This window comes from Mastigoproctus giganteus, chromosome 5, assembly GCF_048544385.1.
Source record: "Mastigoproctus giganteus isolate SK-2022 chromosome 5, ASM4854438v1, whole genome shotgun sequence".
Lineage (NCBI taxonomy): Eukaryota > Metazoa > Arthropoda > Arachnida > Uropygi > Thelyphonidae > Mastigoproctus > Mastigoproctus giganteus.
The window spans coordinates 93,362,056-93,378,621 of NC_143579.1; the positions used below are offsets into that span (position 1 = coordinate 93,362,056).

Genomic DNA, 16,566 nt, shown 5'->3' on the forward strand with positions numbered 1-16,566 from the left:
TTTCATGAAAATAAATTCATGATGAGATTCTTTTTTAAATTGCAAAAAAACTAGGTCGCAAGTGTAAAATCCACGAGGACGTCCGAGGACGCCCTAAAAACTAGGACATGTCCTCGGAAACGAGGACGTGTGGTTGCCCTAGGCGTAACCAATGTATATTTATGTATATTTATTTATATTTATGCATATGTATATTTATTTAGAATGAAGTTGCACCGTTAGAGTCGTGACGTCATAACTACTAGCGGGAGGAAATAGAAAAGTATGCTCTTTGTTTACAATTCAATACGGAAAACAAATGTACAGTTAATATGAGGGATATGTAAGACACAAAGTCTTACAACTGTCATCAACTGTCTCTTGAGTTTACTGCGGTCACAGGTGAAAACATTTCCAACCGGGCTGTGTTAAGAAGGCTGAATTCAAGTGGACTGTACGCAAGGAAGCTAGTGGTTTTACTCAAAACCACCACAGAGTTCGTCGAAACTGGTGCCATGAACATGTGACTTGGAGCCCTGACAAATGTAGTACAGGTCTGTTCTCTGATGTTCCGTTTTAGTCTACAAGAAGATTCTGGATGTTATTTCGTCTGTAGACAACGAGAATTGCGGTACCATCCCTCCACCATCAGAGAAAGGAACACTTAGGGTAAAGGCGATGTTCTCGTGTGGGGCGAATTGATCAACGGCCTCACCTCTCTTCGTGCTTTTGATAGGGACGCCATAACTGCTCAGAGGTACCACCGAGAATAGATCCTCGAACTCTATGTGCGACTTTTTTAGGGGTACAGTTGGCCCAGATTTTGTTTTCCTGCACGACAACGCCACTGCACATAATGCTCAAGTGGCGGAGGAATATCGTGAAACCGAAGATAGTGGCATAGTGTTTTGTGGAAGGGGCCACCGGTTGTTTCTTACATCTGCACCATGGTACTTTCTGGAGAAGTACAGAACCTTTGTAAAAGCCAGAAAAAGTGTAATATCTGGTTTGTGTCAGAGTAGTGTTATGTTCTGTTGTTGTGTCTCTGGATAGTTGACTGTAGGGCCCCTAGTGGGACCCTACATTGCCTACCACAACCGCTGAGAGGTGAGCCAGGATGCCCATTATACTCTGACTGGCCTCTGCCAGGGTCACCTGACCTTCCTGACAGAGACCAGAAAAAAAAAGTTTGGAAGGAATGAATAAGAAAATAACGAAGAAAGGTGGGTCAGAATGTAGTTAAGTAAGAGCAGGCCACGGCGAAGGGAACCTGCTAGAGATGGAAACACGGAGGAATGGGGAAGGGGACTCGCCCCAGGGGGTGAAAGTCATGGGAGATAGATACTCCTATGGGAATTCCATATGAAGCCCACATGGCAGGTATCAATCCTGACCCCAGAAGGGGTGTTAGCATGACAACATGTAAATCCCACGACGGAGAGTTCGTCGTCAGCAGATCCTATTTAGGAGAGTCTGCCCGAGTTTTCATTGTGCCAAGGTTTGCACTTAAATCCCACCTGGATGAGAAGGATGTATGTAGGCCAGCAAGGAGAAGAGAAGAGAATGGGAACACATTGAGTAATGACTTAGAGAAGCAGGCTGAACCATTGCAGGTGACTGGGAGCTGGTTGATGGATGGTTTGTGGAGGATTTGATGCCAGGGTAAGGCGTCTTCGCTTGAAGAGAGAAGTAGCAAATGTGGAAAAATCTGTAAAAGCATGTTCGGAACTGATTAATGAACTAACAGGTTGCATATTAGTCAGGTTAAGATCTGTGAGTAGTCATTTCTGGAGGTCAACATAGATGGTGCAAGAAGAGATTAAGTGTTCACAGTCTTCGGTTTTTCCACAGAAACATCGATCATTTTCAGAAACACCCAGTTCATGCAGCTTTTTCTTGATATCCACTTAAGCGATACGAAGTCTCTAGGTTTGGCTTAACTATTGAAGGCACTTCTTATCAATGGAAGAAACCAAGGGAAGAAAGTTCCTGGCAATATGACCCTTGTTCCCAGTTGACCAACGAGACTGCAAAATGGAAACGAGCTCAGCCTAAATGCATTTTCTCTCTACTTTGATGTCGTTGTCAACCTGAGTTTGTATATCAAGGAAGGAGGCAACTTGATTCTTGCGAACACAGTAAATTCAACCCTGGAAAATGGCATGAAGATCTAAGGGAAGATTACCATTGAGTACGTAGAGAGCTGTAGTAGAGGTTGTTCTGCAACGCGGGTCATAAGGAGTAGGATAATTCTCTGTGTCTGTTCGAGTTGGGCTTGGATGAATCGCTTGTTGGTATGGTGGTACCATACTTGTGCACCATAGAGAACAATTGGAATGAAGATAGTGGAGTATGTGCGCTGAAGGGATCTACCCCTCAACCCCCAGTCTCCTAGTGACACGTGAGAGCATAGCAGTAAACTGCCTTGTCTTGTCTCTGATTGCCTTCAGATGAGGGATAAAGGACCAGTGGTCATCGAGGGTGACCAAGAAATTTTATGGAATGAAACTGAAGATATGCTATGCAATGACTGCCGTGGTCAGCACGATCACTAGACTTAAATCCGATCGAACATGCGTGGGACGCCTTTGGGCGTCTCGTTGCACACCGACAGCCAACTCCTCGGTCACTTGATGAGTTAAGGTCTGCGCTAGTGGAAGAATGGGATTTCTTATAGACAAACTTTATATCGAGCATGGTTCACTGCTGTCAGGCCTGTTTAGCCGTTGGAGGGGGATCATATTTTCGAGCATCTTGTACCGACATCTGTATTGTGACCTTTTTGGTAATTTTTAAAGAACTCCCATAAATGTCCCTTATACCTGTCTGAAGTTTCTCGTTGTCTCCTCATTTCATTGTTATTCAACGATACCACACCATACCAAATTTTGTTCCGCCTTCATCGCAAGTTGCACGAGTTACACCACGTTTTCTACGTGTTCTGTTGATTTTGACGAGCAGTGTACTATTTCATGAATGCAACACATGACAGCCTAGTAAAGAATTCACAAGATGAGCAGTACCATTTGTGAGAAAACTGAACAGAATACAGGGTGTTTCAAAAACAGATTTACAGCTTTGAAAGAGTATATAAATTTATTTTTATATTCTTTCTAAAGGCGGCACGTCTGCCGCATTACAAACAGCAGTCACATTAAAACATAACTATCCGAGGTAAAACTTGGAAGTATTTTGCTAAATTCTGACTGCTGGTTAAAACAAGTAACGCGGACATAATAGGGCTTACGGAAACCCCGTAAATAGGTGATGACGAGTTTCAGTACGGCTTGTATAATGTATTTAGGAAGGATAGGGTAGACGGAAGGGGTGGTGGGATAATGCTTCTTATCAGAAGCAGCCTGTGTGCGACGATAGCTTTCCCGGATTCAGACGTTTCACGTGCTATATAGAATCTGTATGGTGTGAGATTGGAAACAAAGCTATGCGAGTAGGAGTAATCTATAGACCAAGTGATTGTGAAGATTATGACGAAAGCGTCTACATGCAAAGGGAATGGGCAAGTAAGCGTCAATGTCTTATTATGGGTGATTTCAATTTGCCTCTAATTGATTGGAGAAAATGGGAAGGAAACTCGACATGGGGAACAAAATTATTAAATCAACTAGATGACTGTTATTTGTATCAACCTGTCAGGGAAAGTACTAGAGAAAAGAATATCCTAGACCTCATCATCACCCATGAATCAGATGACATAACAGGGCTGACATTAGAGTAACCAGGAAGTGATCAAGGAGTTCTATGGTGGATGATGAAGAGAGAGGTAGCAGTAGTAAAAGGCAAAGAAATGGGTTATAATTTCAGAAAAGGAAATTACGATGCCTTAAGTTGCTACATGGCCTCTATTAACTGGGTAGATATCGCACAGAGATCGAATACAAGTGAACTGTGGTATGCTTTTAAAACATTAATCACAGACGCCTTGAATGCGTATTTACCATTAAAAAATACTCCACGAGGAGGGTTCCAAGTTGGATGAATAGTGAAGTTGCCACATTGCTTGAGCAGAAAAAAGTGGCATGGAAAAGTTACAGAGCAATAAAAAGTACTGAAGTCTATAACAGCTACAAGATGAAAAATGATCTGTAAATAGAGCCACAGAAAAGGTTCGACAGGCATAGGCAGTTTATGAGAAATCGCTAGAAAACAGAGCAAAGAGGGGGGGGGGATAAGGAATTCTTCACATATATGTATAAATGCCAAGAAGAGCAGGGCAAATCAAATCGGACCTATAGGTAAGGGAAAGGGGATAGTATTAAATACACCAGCTGCCGTTGTAGATGAACTCAACAGTTATTTTGCATCGATATTTACAGAAGAAAAACCTTTTGTGGCAATGGGAAATTGTGGGAGCGAGCGAAGTTGAAAAATATGTAATTAATGATATTGAAATTTTGCAAGATTATTTAATGAAAAAATTTTCGAGCCTACAGGTCAGTAAGGCTCCTGGAGTTAGTATTAGTAACGGCCGCATGGTGCAAGAAAGCCTATGGCTTATGCTGCACCAGCCAAAAAAAAAAAAAAAAATCCGAACAAAACAAAACAAAAAAAATAATAAATAAATAAATAAAATAAATAACTAAATAATAATAATTAATAAATAAAAAAAATAAAATAAAAAATAAATAAAAAGGAAATTAAACCTATCATCCTATGCGCTTCCCTTACCCGAAAGTACTATCCAGATGACCTTTGAATTTCCTCAAACTGTCGGCCTCTCCCACCCATGAAGTTGATGGAATATACCCTATAATCTTAAGGGAGGCGGCAAGTGAGTACATGGAACCATTGAGGCTAATTATGCGAGCATCACTAGACTCAGGAGAGATTCCGTTGAATTGGAAAAGTGCCAATATATCTCCCATACATAAGGATGGTTCTAAGAGTGAAGTGGGAAATTATCGACCTGTCAGTCTGACTTCAGTGGTAGGGAAAATCATGGAGACAATGATCAAGGGTGGAATTCAGGATCATTTGGATAGAATTGAAATTCTCAAGGGTACTCAGCATGGCTTTGTAAAGGGAAAATCATGTTTAAAAAATCTGGTTCGCTATTTTGAAAGGGTCACTCATGAGCTGTATTTAGGGAATAATTTCGACATTTTTTATTTAGATTTCAGCAAAGCTTTTGACTCAGTCCCACATGAGCGGTTGCTTTATAAGCTGGACCAGGTTGGAATCACTGGAAAAGTCCTTAGATGGATATCAGGATGGCTTCAGGGCAGGAGGCAGAGGGTTGTGATAAATGGCTATTCCTCAGATTGGGTTGATGTAAGAAGTGGGGTTCCCCAAGGATCAGTATTAGAAACACTGTTGTTTTTAATTTTCATAAATAACACTGATGAAGGGATAGAGGCCGTGATGTCTAAATTTGCAGATGATGTTAAAATTGGTAGAGTAGTTAATGATCATTGTCAAGCTGATTTTCTTCAGAGAGACCTAGATAGACTTCAGGAATGGTCAGAAAAATGGCAGCTATGCTTTAATCCAACAACGTGTAAGGTATTACACCTGGGAAACAGTAATCCCAAAATAACTTATTCACTTGGTGGAGTTCAATTAAACCCAGTACTGGAGGAAAGGGACTTGGGTGTTACGATACGGTCAGGCATGAAATTCTCTGAGCATTGTAAACAGGTTGCAAGGAAGGCCCATGGTGTCCTATCGATGATCTATCGAACTTTTGCAAGTAGAGATAGGGACGTGATAATCCCATTATATAAGGCTTTTGTTAGACCACACTTGGAATACTGTGTTCAAGTATGGAGACCGCACCTAAAGAAAGACATCGAGCTTCTTGAAAAGGTGCAAAGACGGGTAACTCGCCTGGTGAGATCGGCAAAAGGGCGTCCTTATGAAGAAAGACTTCGAATATGTGGGTTGCATGGTTTGGAAACTATACACCTTACAGGAGATTTGATTGAGGTGTTGAAGGCTCTGAGAGGCATCAGTCAAATGAATGAAGACGAAATTTTCAAGATTATAAATGATGCTAGAACTAGGGAACATAAATTCAAATTACGGGGGAAGATATTTAGATTGGACTGCAGGAAGTTTTATTTTAGCCAGTGAGTTATAAATTACTGGAATAAGTTGCCTACATGAGTGGTAGAGGCTGACAGTTTGGGAAAATTCAAAGGTCATCTGGATAGTACCTTCGGGTGAGGGAAAAGCATAGGATGATAGGTTTAATTTCCTTTTCTTTTATTAATTATTCGTGTTTTTTTATTATTGTTTTATTCGAGTTTTTTTTTTTTTTTTTGGCTGGTGCAGCATAAACCATAGGCTTTCTTGCACCACGCGGCCATTATTAATACTAATACCAATTTAAAAATATTGTGTACGTCCTCTAAATAAATTTATATAAATTTATCCTCGAAATAAATTTATATACACTTTCAAAAGTTGTAAAGCTGTTTTTGAACAACTCTATACTGTAGTTTAAGAAATTTTTTTTTTAGGTTAATTGGTTGTTTTGGTTTTGCTTCTAGGAAATTGAGGCCACGCGGCGATGGTATATTACATCTGTAAATTTTTATAATTAAAATTTGTAAGAAATTTTTGTCTCTAAATAATCACTCTTATACCACGTGAGTTTTTTAAAACTTATTTTATTTAAGCTTGTTGACAATTAGGTAACGTTTCGGAAAACTTGCGGGAACATCAATAAGGCTAAATAAACTTTTAAAAAACTCGCGTGATATAATGGTGATTATTTTGAGAGAGAAATTTCATGTAACATCATCAAGTAACGTCATTTCCTATATATAAAATTGTTAATTTTAATTATATAAACACATTAGGCACTTACATAATTTGGGATAAACTTAGGGACTGCCTTAGTGATGTATCTATGTTGTTTATAAGTTTTACTGTTTTTAGGCAATAAAGAGAGAGAGAAAACGGCCTTTGAACTTTTACTTTCAAGATGGTGATATTTATTACATTAGCGTTTAAAGCATTCAAATTAAAAGGAATCTTGAAGCGATTGGCCAGGGCTAAGAGAAACAGCTGGCGTGCAACAATTGGACTACCACCGAAGTATCCTTGGTATGAAACAGTATGGCGGATGACGTGTTCTTGCCTTAAATATACCATCTGTAATGCTTTCTGTCCTTGCTGTGTGAGGCCACAGATGATTCCTCGTAGTTCTGGTAGTTGTATCAGGTAAGTATTCAATAATGATACGTTATACTTAGTAAAGTATGAATAATCTTTTCGTAAATACCCAGTACAAGGCGGCAGGAAATAAAATACTGTATATCCATATGCTTAATATACAGGTCGCGTTAATGAGATGGAAGACTCGGATTCCCATACAGGCACTAACTTTTAGAGCAGGCCCGGGAAACTATGGCCCGTGGACCGCATGCGGTCCGCCGCACAGTTTTGTGCGGCCCGCGAGCTTTAATTGTATTTTCTAAAAAAGTTTACTTATTTTATGCCTTTTGCGACGCCTTTTTGGAAAAACAATTTGCATATATAATACATTATAGAATTTGTCGACTTGTAAATTGTTTTATCATCTCTGTATTGTTCAAATTGAGATAGAATTTGAAATTGTACGCGAACCGGAGCGAGCCTACGGGCGCTTTTATAACGGTATAATTTGCATTATAAACTAACCGCGCGAAACTACGGTAACAGACAACCAGTGATGACGACAACGGCTTCGGCGCCTCCGTAGCCAGGTGGGCAGAAGCAGCAGTGTGTAGCACACGCTTCTTGATTAGACCCGGATTCGAGCCCGTCACCACCAAATACGGAGGATGCGGAAAGGTCAGGGAATGACCACCACATATCCCGGAGCAATATGGCATTAGTTGCTAATTCTCCTAAATGCCAAATAACAAACAAAACAAACGACAACGGCTTTGCTGCGGTGGCGGAGTAATAGGATAGGACTGCTGACCGGCTGCAGTTCCACTCTGTTTTCTCTGACGGTCATCCCGCAGTTAGTTTTTTTTTGCATTATCTTCGGTTATCATCTTGGTGCCAGTAGCGATAAAAATAATATTTACGCCCTTTTAAAAATGAATAAAAAAGAAAAATTCAACAAGAGCATCGTGTCTTCAATGCAGAGTGGAACACAAAATATTTTTTTGCTAACATATCGGTAAATAACAAGACTATTTGTCTCATCTGCCGGGAGAGTGGCTCAGTGTTGAAAGAGTACAATATTAAAAGACATTTCACTACTAAAAATTCCGAATATGGTGGCAATTCAACTCCGGAAGCGAGAAAGAAAACTGCTGATGGATTGATTCAAAATTTATCTAGACAACAAAATGTGTTTACGCGGCTAACTAAGAAACAAGACGCTACTGTAGAGGCAAGTTTTGTTATTTCTCGTATAATTGAAAAAAGCAACGAGCCTTTTTCTGATGGAGACTATATTAAAGAATGTATGACTGAAGCTTGTGGAATTATATGTCGTGACATTAAACACAAATTTGAGAATATAAGTTTATCTGGGCGAACCGTAGTAAGAAGAATTGAATGTATCGATACAAATTTGAATGAGCAATTATTATCAGTATTAGAATCCATAACATGGTACTCGATAGCTCTCGACGAAAGTAACGACCAAAAGAATACTGCGCAGTTATTAATTTTCATACGTGGATGTACCTCTAATTTTGAAATTATTGAAGAGCTTCTTTCAATGGAATCTCTTAAAGACCAAACAACGGGCTGATATACAGTATTTGAAAAAGTTGAAAAATGCTTAACAAGATATAATTTACAATGGAACAAAATGGTAAGCGTAGCAACTGACGAAGCAGCAAGTTTGACAGGTAAAAATGTTGGACCGTTAAAGAAAATTCGGGATAAAATTTGTGAAAATTATCCTGATTATAATTTAATTACAGTTCATTGTATTATACATCGACAAGTATTATGTAAAAATGTGTTAAAAGTTGAACGTGTCACATCTTGTATCATTAAACTAGTAAATTTAACACGATCGAGGGGCCTGAAACACACACAATTCGTTAATTTTCTTCAAGATATTGAATCCGAGTACACAGATATTCCTTATCATAGCCAAATTCGATGGCTTAGCTTAGGAAAAGTTCTTCGGCGAGTATGGGATCTTAAAGATGACATCGTTCTATTTTTAAAACTGAAAAATATTATGGACTTTCCCGAATTAACTGATAATAACTGGATTTGTGATTTTGCGTTTACCCTGGACATCGTGACACACTTAAATACTTTCAACACCGTGTTACAAGGGAAAAATTTATACGCCCATGATATGGTAAAAAGTTTGAATGGATTTCAATTAAAACTCCAGTTGTTCCTTCGACATTTATTGATTAACAAGGTAGATCACTTTCCAACCATGAAGTTGCTGAAGATTCCAGAAAATAAGTTTGAAAAATATTGTGAAATTATCGACGCTTTGAATGACGACTTATCACGAAGATTTGGCGACTTCCAAAAAATTGAGACAAGTTTGGCAATAGTGCGCGACCCATTTTCAATAGAAATTGGTAGTGCACCGAGTGAACTACAGCTTCAGATTATAGATCTGCAGTGTGATACCGATTTAAGGGAATTGCACCGTCGTGAGGAAATCTGTAAATTTTACAATACTCTTAATTCGGCCAAATTGGGCGAACTTAAAGATTTTGCCCGGAAAATGTTGGTTATTTTTGGATCAACCTACATATGTGAACAAACATTTTCCATCATGAATCTAAATAAAAATTCTTTACGATCAAGCATCACCGATGAACATTTACAAGCAGTTTTAAGAATCTCAACTACAAAATTAACACCCGAAATTAAAAAAAGTTAAAAGATGTAAACAGTTCCATTCATCTCATTAAATCCTTGGTTGTTAGAGAATAATTTTTTTATGTTATATTTCTTCTTCATGATAACAAATAATATATATATCTAAAAATAGTATTTTACGTGCGGCCCGCCTTCTTTTTGAATTCCTGTTGTGGCCCTTCAGCCCAAAAGTTTGCCCAGGCCTGCTCTAGACGGAAGGGGATGAATCAGTTTGCTCCAATTGATACTGATGGTTTGCCTGTTGAAGACCCTGCTTAGGTAGCTGACAAACTGAATGAGTATTTCGCATCTATATTCACACATGAGGAGATATTCAGGGAGAGGAATGCCAAAAGTTTAAAATCTCTGGCAGGGAGTTGAATGATTTTGTAGTGCCTGGGAGCAGTGTGGAGGAGAGGTTGTTCAAGTTAAACATGGGAAAAGCGCCTGGGGTGTATGGAGTCTGTCCAGTTGTATTGAAGGGGGCGGCAAAGGAAAGGAAGTAAGCGGTTCTTTAGCCATGGTTGTGGGAGCTTTGTTGGATTCAGGGGGGGTCCCCCCACGGGCTGGGGATGTGCAAATGTGTCCCCCATTTCGCAAAGGGTGACACAGGTGATTGTAGACCTGTTGGTTTAAACTATATTCTGGGGAAATTAATGGAGTCTCTGGTTAAAGAAGCAGTTTTGGATCATACGCAGCATGGGTTTGTTACTTGGATTTTAGGAAAGCTTTAGATACTGTTGCACATGGAAGACTACTGTACAAATTGGAGCAGTATGGCATTAAGTGCAAATTGCTGATATGGATAAAGGGATGATAGTGGGAGAAGACAGAGTGATAATGATGGACACTGCTCTTTGTGGACTAATGTTATTAGTGGAGTCTCCCAGGGTTCAGCGTTGGGGCAATTGTTGTTTTCTGTATTTATTAATGACATTGATTAAGGTATATATAAGTTTAATGTCCAAGTTTGTAGACGATACGAAGGTTGGCACGGTTGCCAATGAGAGTACGCTACTGCAACAGGATCTAGAAAAATTGAGCAGATGGACTGAGAGGTGGCAACTGAATTGTAACGTTGACAAATGTTAAGTACTGATATGGGTAGCAGTAACCCCAGAGTGACATGTCAACTGTGTGGTAATACACTCAGGGTAGTTGACAATGAAAAAGACCTGGGGAAAATTGTGTAGTCAGATATGAAGTCTACTGAGCAGTGCAGATAGTCTGCACGTGTAGCTCATGGTGGCTTGTCAATGATATACAGGAATTTTTTTTAGCAGGGATAAGGAGGCGATTATCCCCTTGTATAAGGCAATGATCAGGCCACACCTTGGGTACCGTATACAGGTCTGGAGGCCTCATTTTAATAATGATGTAGAGCTGCTGGAACGAGTACAGAGAAGGGCAGCGAGATTGGTGAATAGAACAAAGGGTTTCTCTTACGAAGAAAGGGTTAATCTCTGCAAATTGCAGTGTCTGGTGACTAGGCACATGCGAGGTGGATCTGATTGCGGTGTATAAGGCCTTGAATGGTTTGAGTAAGCTGAATGCCGATGAGATTCTTCCTCTTGCTCAGTTTAATCGCTTGACGGGACATAAATTGGAGGAGAAATTGTTGAAGTTAAACATAAAAAAGGCACCCGGGGCAGATGGAATCTATCCAGTTATAATGAAGAAGGCAGCAAGGGAAGTAAGCAAACCCTTAGCCATAATTATGAGATCATCCTTAGAGTTAGGGGAGGTCCCCATGGACTGGAGATGTGCAATGTATCCCCAATTCACGAAAGGGGATTCAAAGGGTGACACAAATAATTATAGACCTGTTAGTTTAACTTCTGTTCCTGGGAAAATAATGGACTCACTGGTTAAAGAGGTGATAGGATCACCTAGACAAGACAGCAGTAATAGCTCAGACACAGAATGGGTTTGTCCAGGGGAAGTCTTGTCTGACAAATTTGATCGGATTCTACGATGTGGTCACAAAGGAACTGGATGCAAAAAATAATTTTGATATCATATACTTGAATTTCAGGAAAACTTTTGATACTTTTGCACCTGGAAGACTGCTGTACAAATTGGAGCGGTATGACATTAAGGGCAAGTTATTGCAATGGATAAGTGGATGGTTTAGTGGGAGACGGCAGAGAGTGGTAATAAATGGACATTGCTCTACGTGGACTAATGTTATTCACGGAGTCCCTCAGGTTTCGGTGCTGGGCCCATTGTTGTTTTGTGTATTTATCGATGAAGGTATATCAGTCCTAATGTCCAAGTTTGCAGATGATACAAATGTTGGCAGGGTTGTTAATGACACTAAAGACAGTATGCTACTGCGACAGGATCTAGAAAAGTTAGGCAGATGGGCTGTTTAAGTGGCAACTGAAGTTTAACATTGATAAATGCAAAGTACTGCATATGGGTAGCAATAACCGAAGAGAAACGTACCAACTGTGTGGTACTATACTCAGGGAAGTGGAAAGTGAAAAATACCTGGGGGTAATTCTACAGTCAAATATGAAGTTCGCTGAGCAGTGAAGACGGGCTGCCAGGGCAGGTCATGGAGTCTTGTCAACGATATATAAAGAATTTTACTAGAAGTGACAAGGAGGTGATTATCCCTTTGTATAAGGTAGTGTTCAGGCCATACCTTGAGTACTGTATACAGGTCTGGAAGCGTCATTTTAGGAAGGATGCAGAGTTGCCAGAACGAGTACAGAGAAGGCTCACAAGATTGGTGAGAGGAACAAAGGGGTCGTTTACGAAGAAAGCCGTAAGTTCTGCAAGTTGCAGCATCTGGAGACTAAGCACCTGCGAGGTAATCTGATCTAGGTGTATAAGGCCTTGAATGGTTTGAGCAGGCTCAGTGCTGACAGATACTTCAGCTTGCTCAGATTAATGACCTGAGGGGGTATAGATTCAAATTGAGGAAAGTCAGTTGTAGAATAGATGTGCGGAAGTTTGCCTTTAGCCAGCGGGTAGTTGATTTCTGGAACAGACTTCCATATGTTGTTGTGGAATTTGGTAGCTTAAATAAATTTAAGGCTGAACTAGACAAAGATTTGGAATGGCCGGATGGGTGAAATGGGAAGTTTTTTTTTTTTCTTTTTGGCTGATGCTGTATAGTTTGCTTTCTTGCATCATATGCCTCAACTAATGCTAATGTTAAATTCAAATTGAGGAAAGACGATTGTAGAATCGATCTGCGGAAATTTGCTTTTAGCCAGCGGGTGGTTGATTGCTGGAACAAACTTCGATCTGACATTGTGGAAGTTCACAGCTTAAATAAATTTTTTTTTTTTTTTTTTTTGGCTGATGCTCTATAAGCTTGCTTTATTGCACATATGTCTCTACTAATGTTAATCGTAATGGTAATAACAATTCATGATCGGTCATCATCTAAAGATGCGACGTGAAAGCAGCTACGAGGAAAAATGCTGCAGATGCTTGCAGAAATGACTTTCTGGGATGTTTCAAAAAAATTACAAGCTCTGGTAAATAAATGTGTGCTACTGCTGTTGCTGAAGCTCACTACTATTTGCAAAAACAAATCATTTTTGGGAATTTTTGACTGTGTTGGCCTAAGATGTGGTAGGGTACTAGGATGTATTATCTGAATTTTATCTCATGAGATTGAGCTTGATTACTGTAGTGATTTTTATGTGTACTTTTTAAATACAGTTGAAGTATTTCTGCTATAAAGATTGCCATCAAGAAAGTGTCATGAGTTTTTAATTGTAGTTTGTAAAGTGCACATTATGCATTGTTATATTTATGGTACAGTAAAATCCCGTTACTAAAAATACTTGTTTTAACAAGATTTCACTATAATGAAAATATTTTCATGTCCTGGATGATGTTGCTGTAGGGTTTTAGGCGCATCAGCAACCTAGGTCATATTGCGCTGCGTATGTAATGTCTGTAAATTGCGTGTGTTCTCTGGTCGATTTGTTTGATGGACGAAAAACCCAAGTTACTGGGAGAAAAAACCACGCTATCCTCGCCTGAGACCGACTAACTCAGCCACTTTGTGAAAAAGGCCCATAAAAGTCCTCGCGTTATTGACGGGATTCGAAGTCAGGTCTTTTCCACCTAGTGTTGGGAGAACGGTGACTACGCCCACGGTACTGCCCACTAGGGCTCTTGGATGACCTACCTTGTTATTAGTGCTTTGTAAGTTTCTATTTTTAATTTTTCCATTGTTTCTTCTCCATCTACAAAGAAAGAAGAACTTCGAAACGTCAAATTAATGAATGGTTAGTGCAGGAACGAATAAACGCTAGTCAGTGTTTATTGTTTATTAAACATCAGTCGTATCCGAAAGTCGTTTGAAACAACGTATTTACTGTTCCCCATTTTGTATGACAATGGGAGTAATAAAGAAAATGGCAGTTTTGGAAGATGTGGCAAAACAGTTCAGTAGAACGCCTATGATCACGACGTCTTCCTGAATTGTCTCGCTGAAGTCCGTCGTTTTTTTGTTTGTTTTTTGTTTTCCTGCAGTGCTCAGTTTGAGAGAGAGTATTGTTCAATGATTTTGGATTGCACTAAAGTTGATTAAAATTACTACTTCTCACACTGTTTATACAATCCAAAATTACTCTTTTCAAATTGCACTAAAATTGAATTTTCTCACTATATTATATTATATTAATATATATTATATTAATGTAATTAATATAATTATATTAATATATATTACATTATATAATATGGTATATAACATTCGAAAAATAAACATTAAAAGCAAAAATGAAAAAATGAACCTATTAACGATGCATCGTATTTGCTGTACTGTATTTTTGAATATGTGGTATATTAAACAATTTATGATATTTTATTTAATATAAATAAAATATGATTTTGAAACTCTCTCTGCACGAATATAATTACTTTTGATTTTAAAATATAGTTTTGAGCAATATTCATTTAGACCGAATTTTCCGTACAACAGGTTATAACAGGCTTTTGCTGTAATACGTCTGTAATGATATTAGTGGTAGTAATATTTGAAAACACTGTGTATATCCAACATAATAAACATTTAAGTTTTTACCGTATCTGATTTTTTACAGTCGCTTATGCATAGGTGGGACCTTTGAAAATAATGTGCTGAAAAGTTTCATAGGTTTTATGTCTGGCGCCCTTCTTACATTCCTCATCTATATGTTCCTCCTGTATCAGTTAAATGTTGAGGCTCGAACAGTAGCAGTATTGTGCAGTCTTCTTGGATTTTTTCTCACTATAGGATTAGCCTTTTCTGATAATGTTCGTTGTATTACCCTGTTGCTGTTACCGGAATTATTTTCAAGTGAGTTCTTTTACAAATGAACTAATTTATCCATTTTTGTAAATCTTATTGGTCATACTATATTATATTATACAATAAGGTATATAATATTCGAAAAATAAACATTTAAAAGCAAAATACGAGTGTTTTATTCATGTAATTTGGTAGCTAGATTGGTAGCAAAATCTACTGACCAGTCAGTAGAATTTGCTACCATGGATGGCTCACACAGTACACAACTTTACTGATGTTCTGGATGACTGCTTTCTACACCAGCGTATTAGAGCGGCAACATAAGAAAGCAAGGGCCGCCATAGCCTAGTGGTCAGGCGCGCGGGTGCATAAGTACACGTGCCTTGAGTGACCGCCGTTCAAGCCCGTGACTGCTGAATATGGTGCTGTTTCTTGTATTCTGTATATCTTGTGAACTCTTCTAACCGTTTGGTCGTCCCGGAGTATAAACAGAAAATTTATTTTTATTTATTTTAATATTATTTGATTATCAGTGGAGACCCTTCGTGTATTAAGAATCTCTAGAGAAAGGGAGCTCTAGGCGACAGTAATCATATATCGATGAGGGATTTATTTAAAGATATAACTACTAGGAATACTTAAAGGAAAAGGATATTGCTTTCGTGAAATGATTACAATGGCTTTTTAGTTGATATAAAATGCTTAGCGGCGTGTATAATTACATCCTGAATGCTTCCAGGTCAAAATTTGCAGTTGCTAATATCATCAGCTTGACCCACCGAAAAGAATTTAGGTTTAAAATTCGAAATTCGTTTCAGTGGGTCTAGCTGACGACATTACCAATTGTAAATTTTGAACGGGGAGTATTCAGGATGTAATTAAAGAAGCCGCTAAGCTTTTTATATCAATTAACAGATATTGTTCAAGGTTTAGACCGAAATGGATGTCAGATGAACTGATGACACTAGTGGCAAAAAATAAGATTTGCAGGATGATTGTAAACTATCAATGGGCATGGACTACAGTAAGTACAAACTAATCTGCGATTAAAGCTCTAAGGTGGTATATTAAACACTAGTCGAAGAGGGATGAACCATATTGGCCAACTCCATATGAATGACATAATTATTGATGATCTTTTTGGGATTTCTGACAAGCTAAATAAATATTTTGTATCTGCATTCACGTATGAAGAAGTTTTTAGGGTTGGCAACACCAGAAGTATATCAACTTATAATTGGGAGCTAAATGATTTTATGCTAACTGAGAAGAAAGTGTAAGAGAAATTTCTGAAGCTAAAGAAGGACCTGCAGTTGATGGAATCTATTCAGTTATATTAAAAGAAGCAGCAAGAGAGGTAAGCAAACCTTTGGTCATAATTATGAGCGCATCCCTTAAATTCAGATTAGGTCCCTATAGATTGGAGATGTGCAAATGTCTCTTTTATTCATAAAGGATGGAGGCGGGGGGGGGGTAAAGAGCGAAGTGAGTGATTATAGACCTGTACGCATAACTTCCTT

At 38.7% G+C, this 16,566-nt stretch overlaps 1 protein-coding gene across 1 annotated transcript in view; it reads left to right on the plus strand.

Moving 5' to 3' along the window:
• The first annotated feature begins 1,328 nt into the window (after positions 1–1,328).
• Positions 1,329–16,566, plus strand: part of LOC150085567 (DC-STAMP domain-containing protein 2-like) — a 74,230-nt gene continuing 58,992 nt past the window's right edge. Inside the window, exons 1-2 of the mRNA XM_090374605.1 lie at positions 1,329–1,617; positions 14,873–15,094. Coding sequence (XP_090230731.1) covers positions 1,329–1,617; positions 14,873–15,094 — 511 coding nt within the window. The remainder of the gene's footprint in view (positions 1,618–14,872; positions 15,095–16,566) is intronic.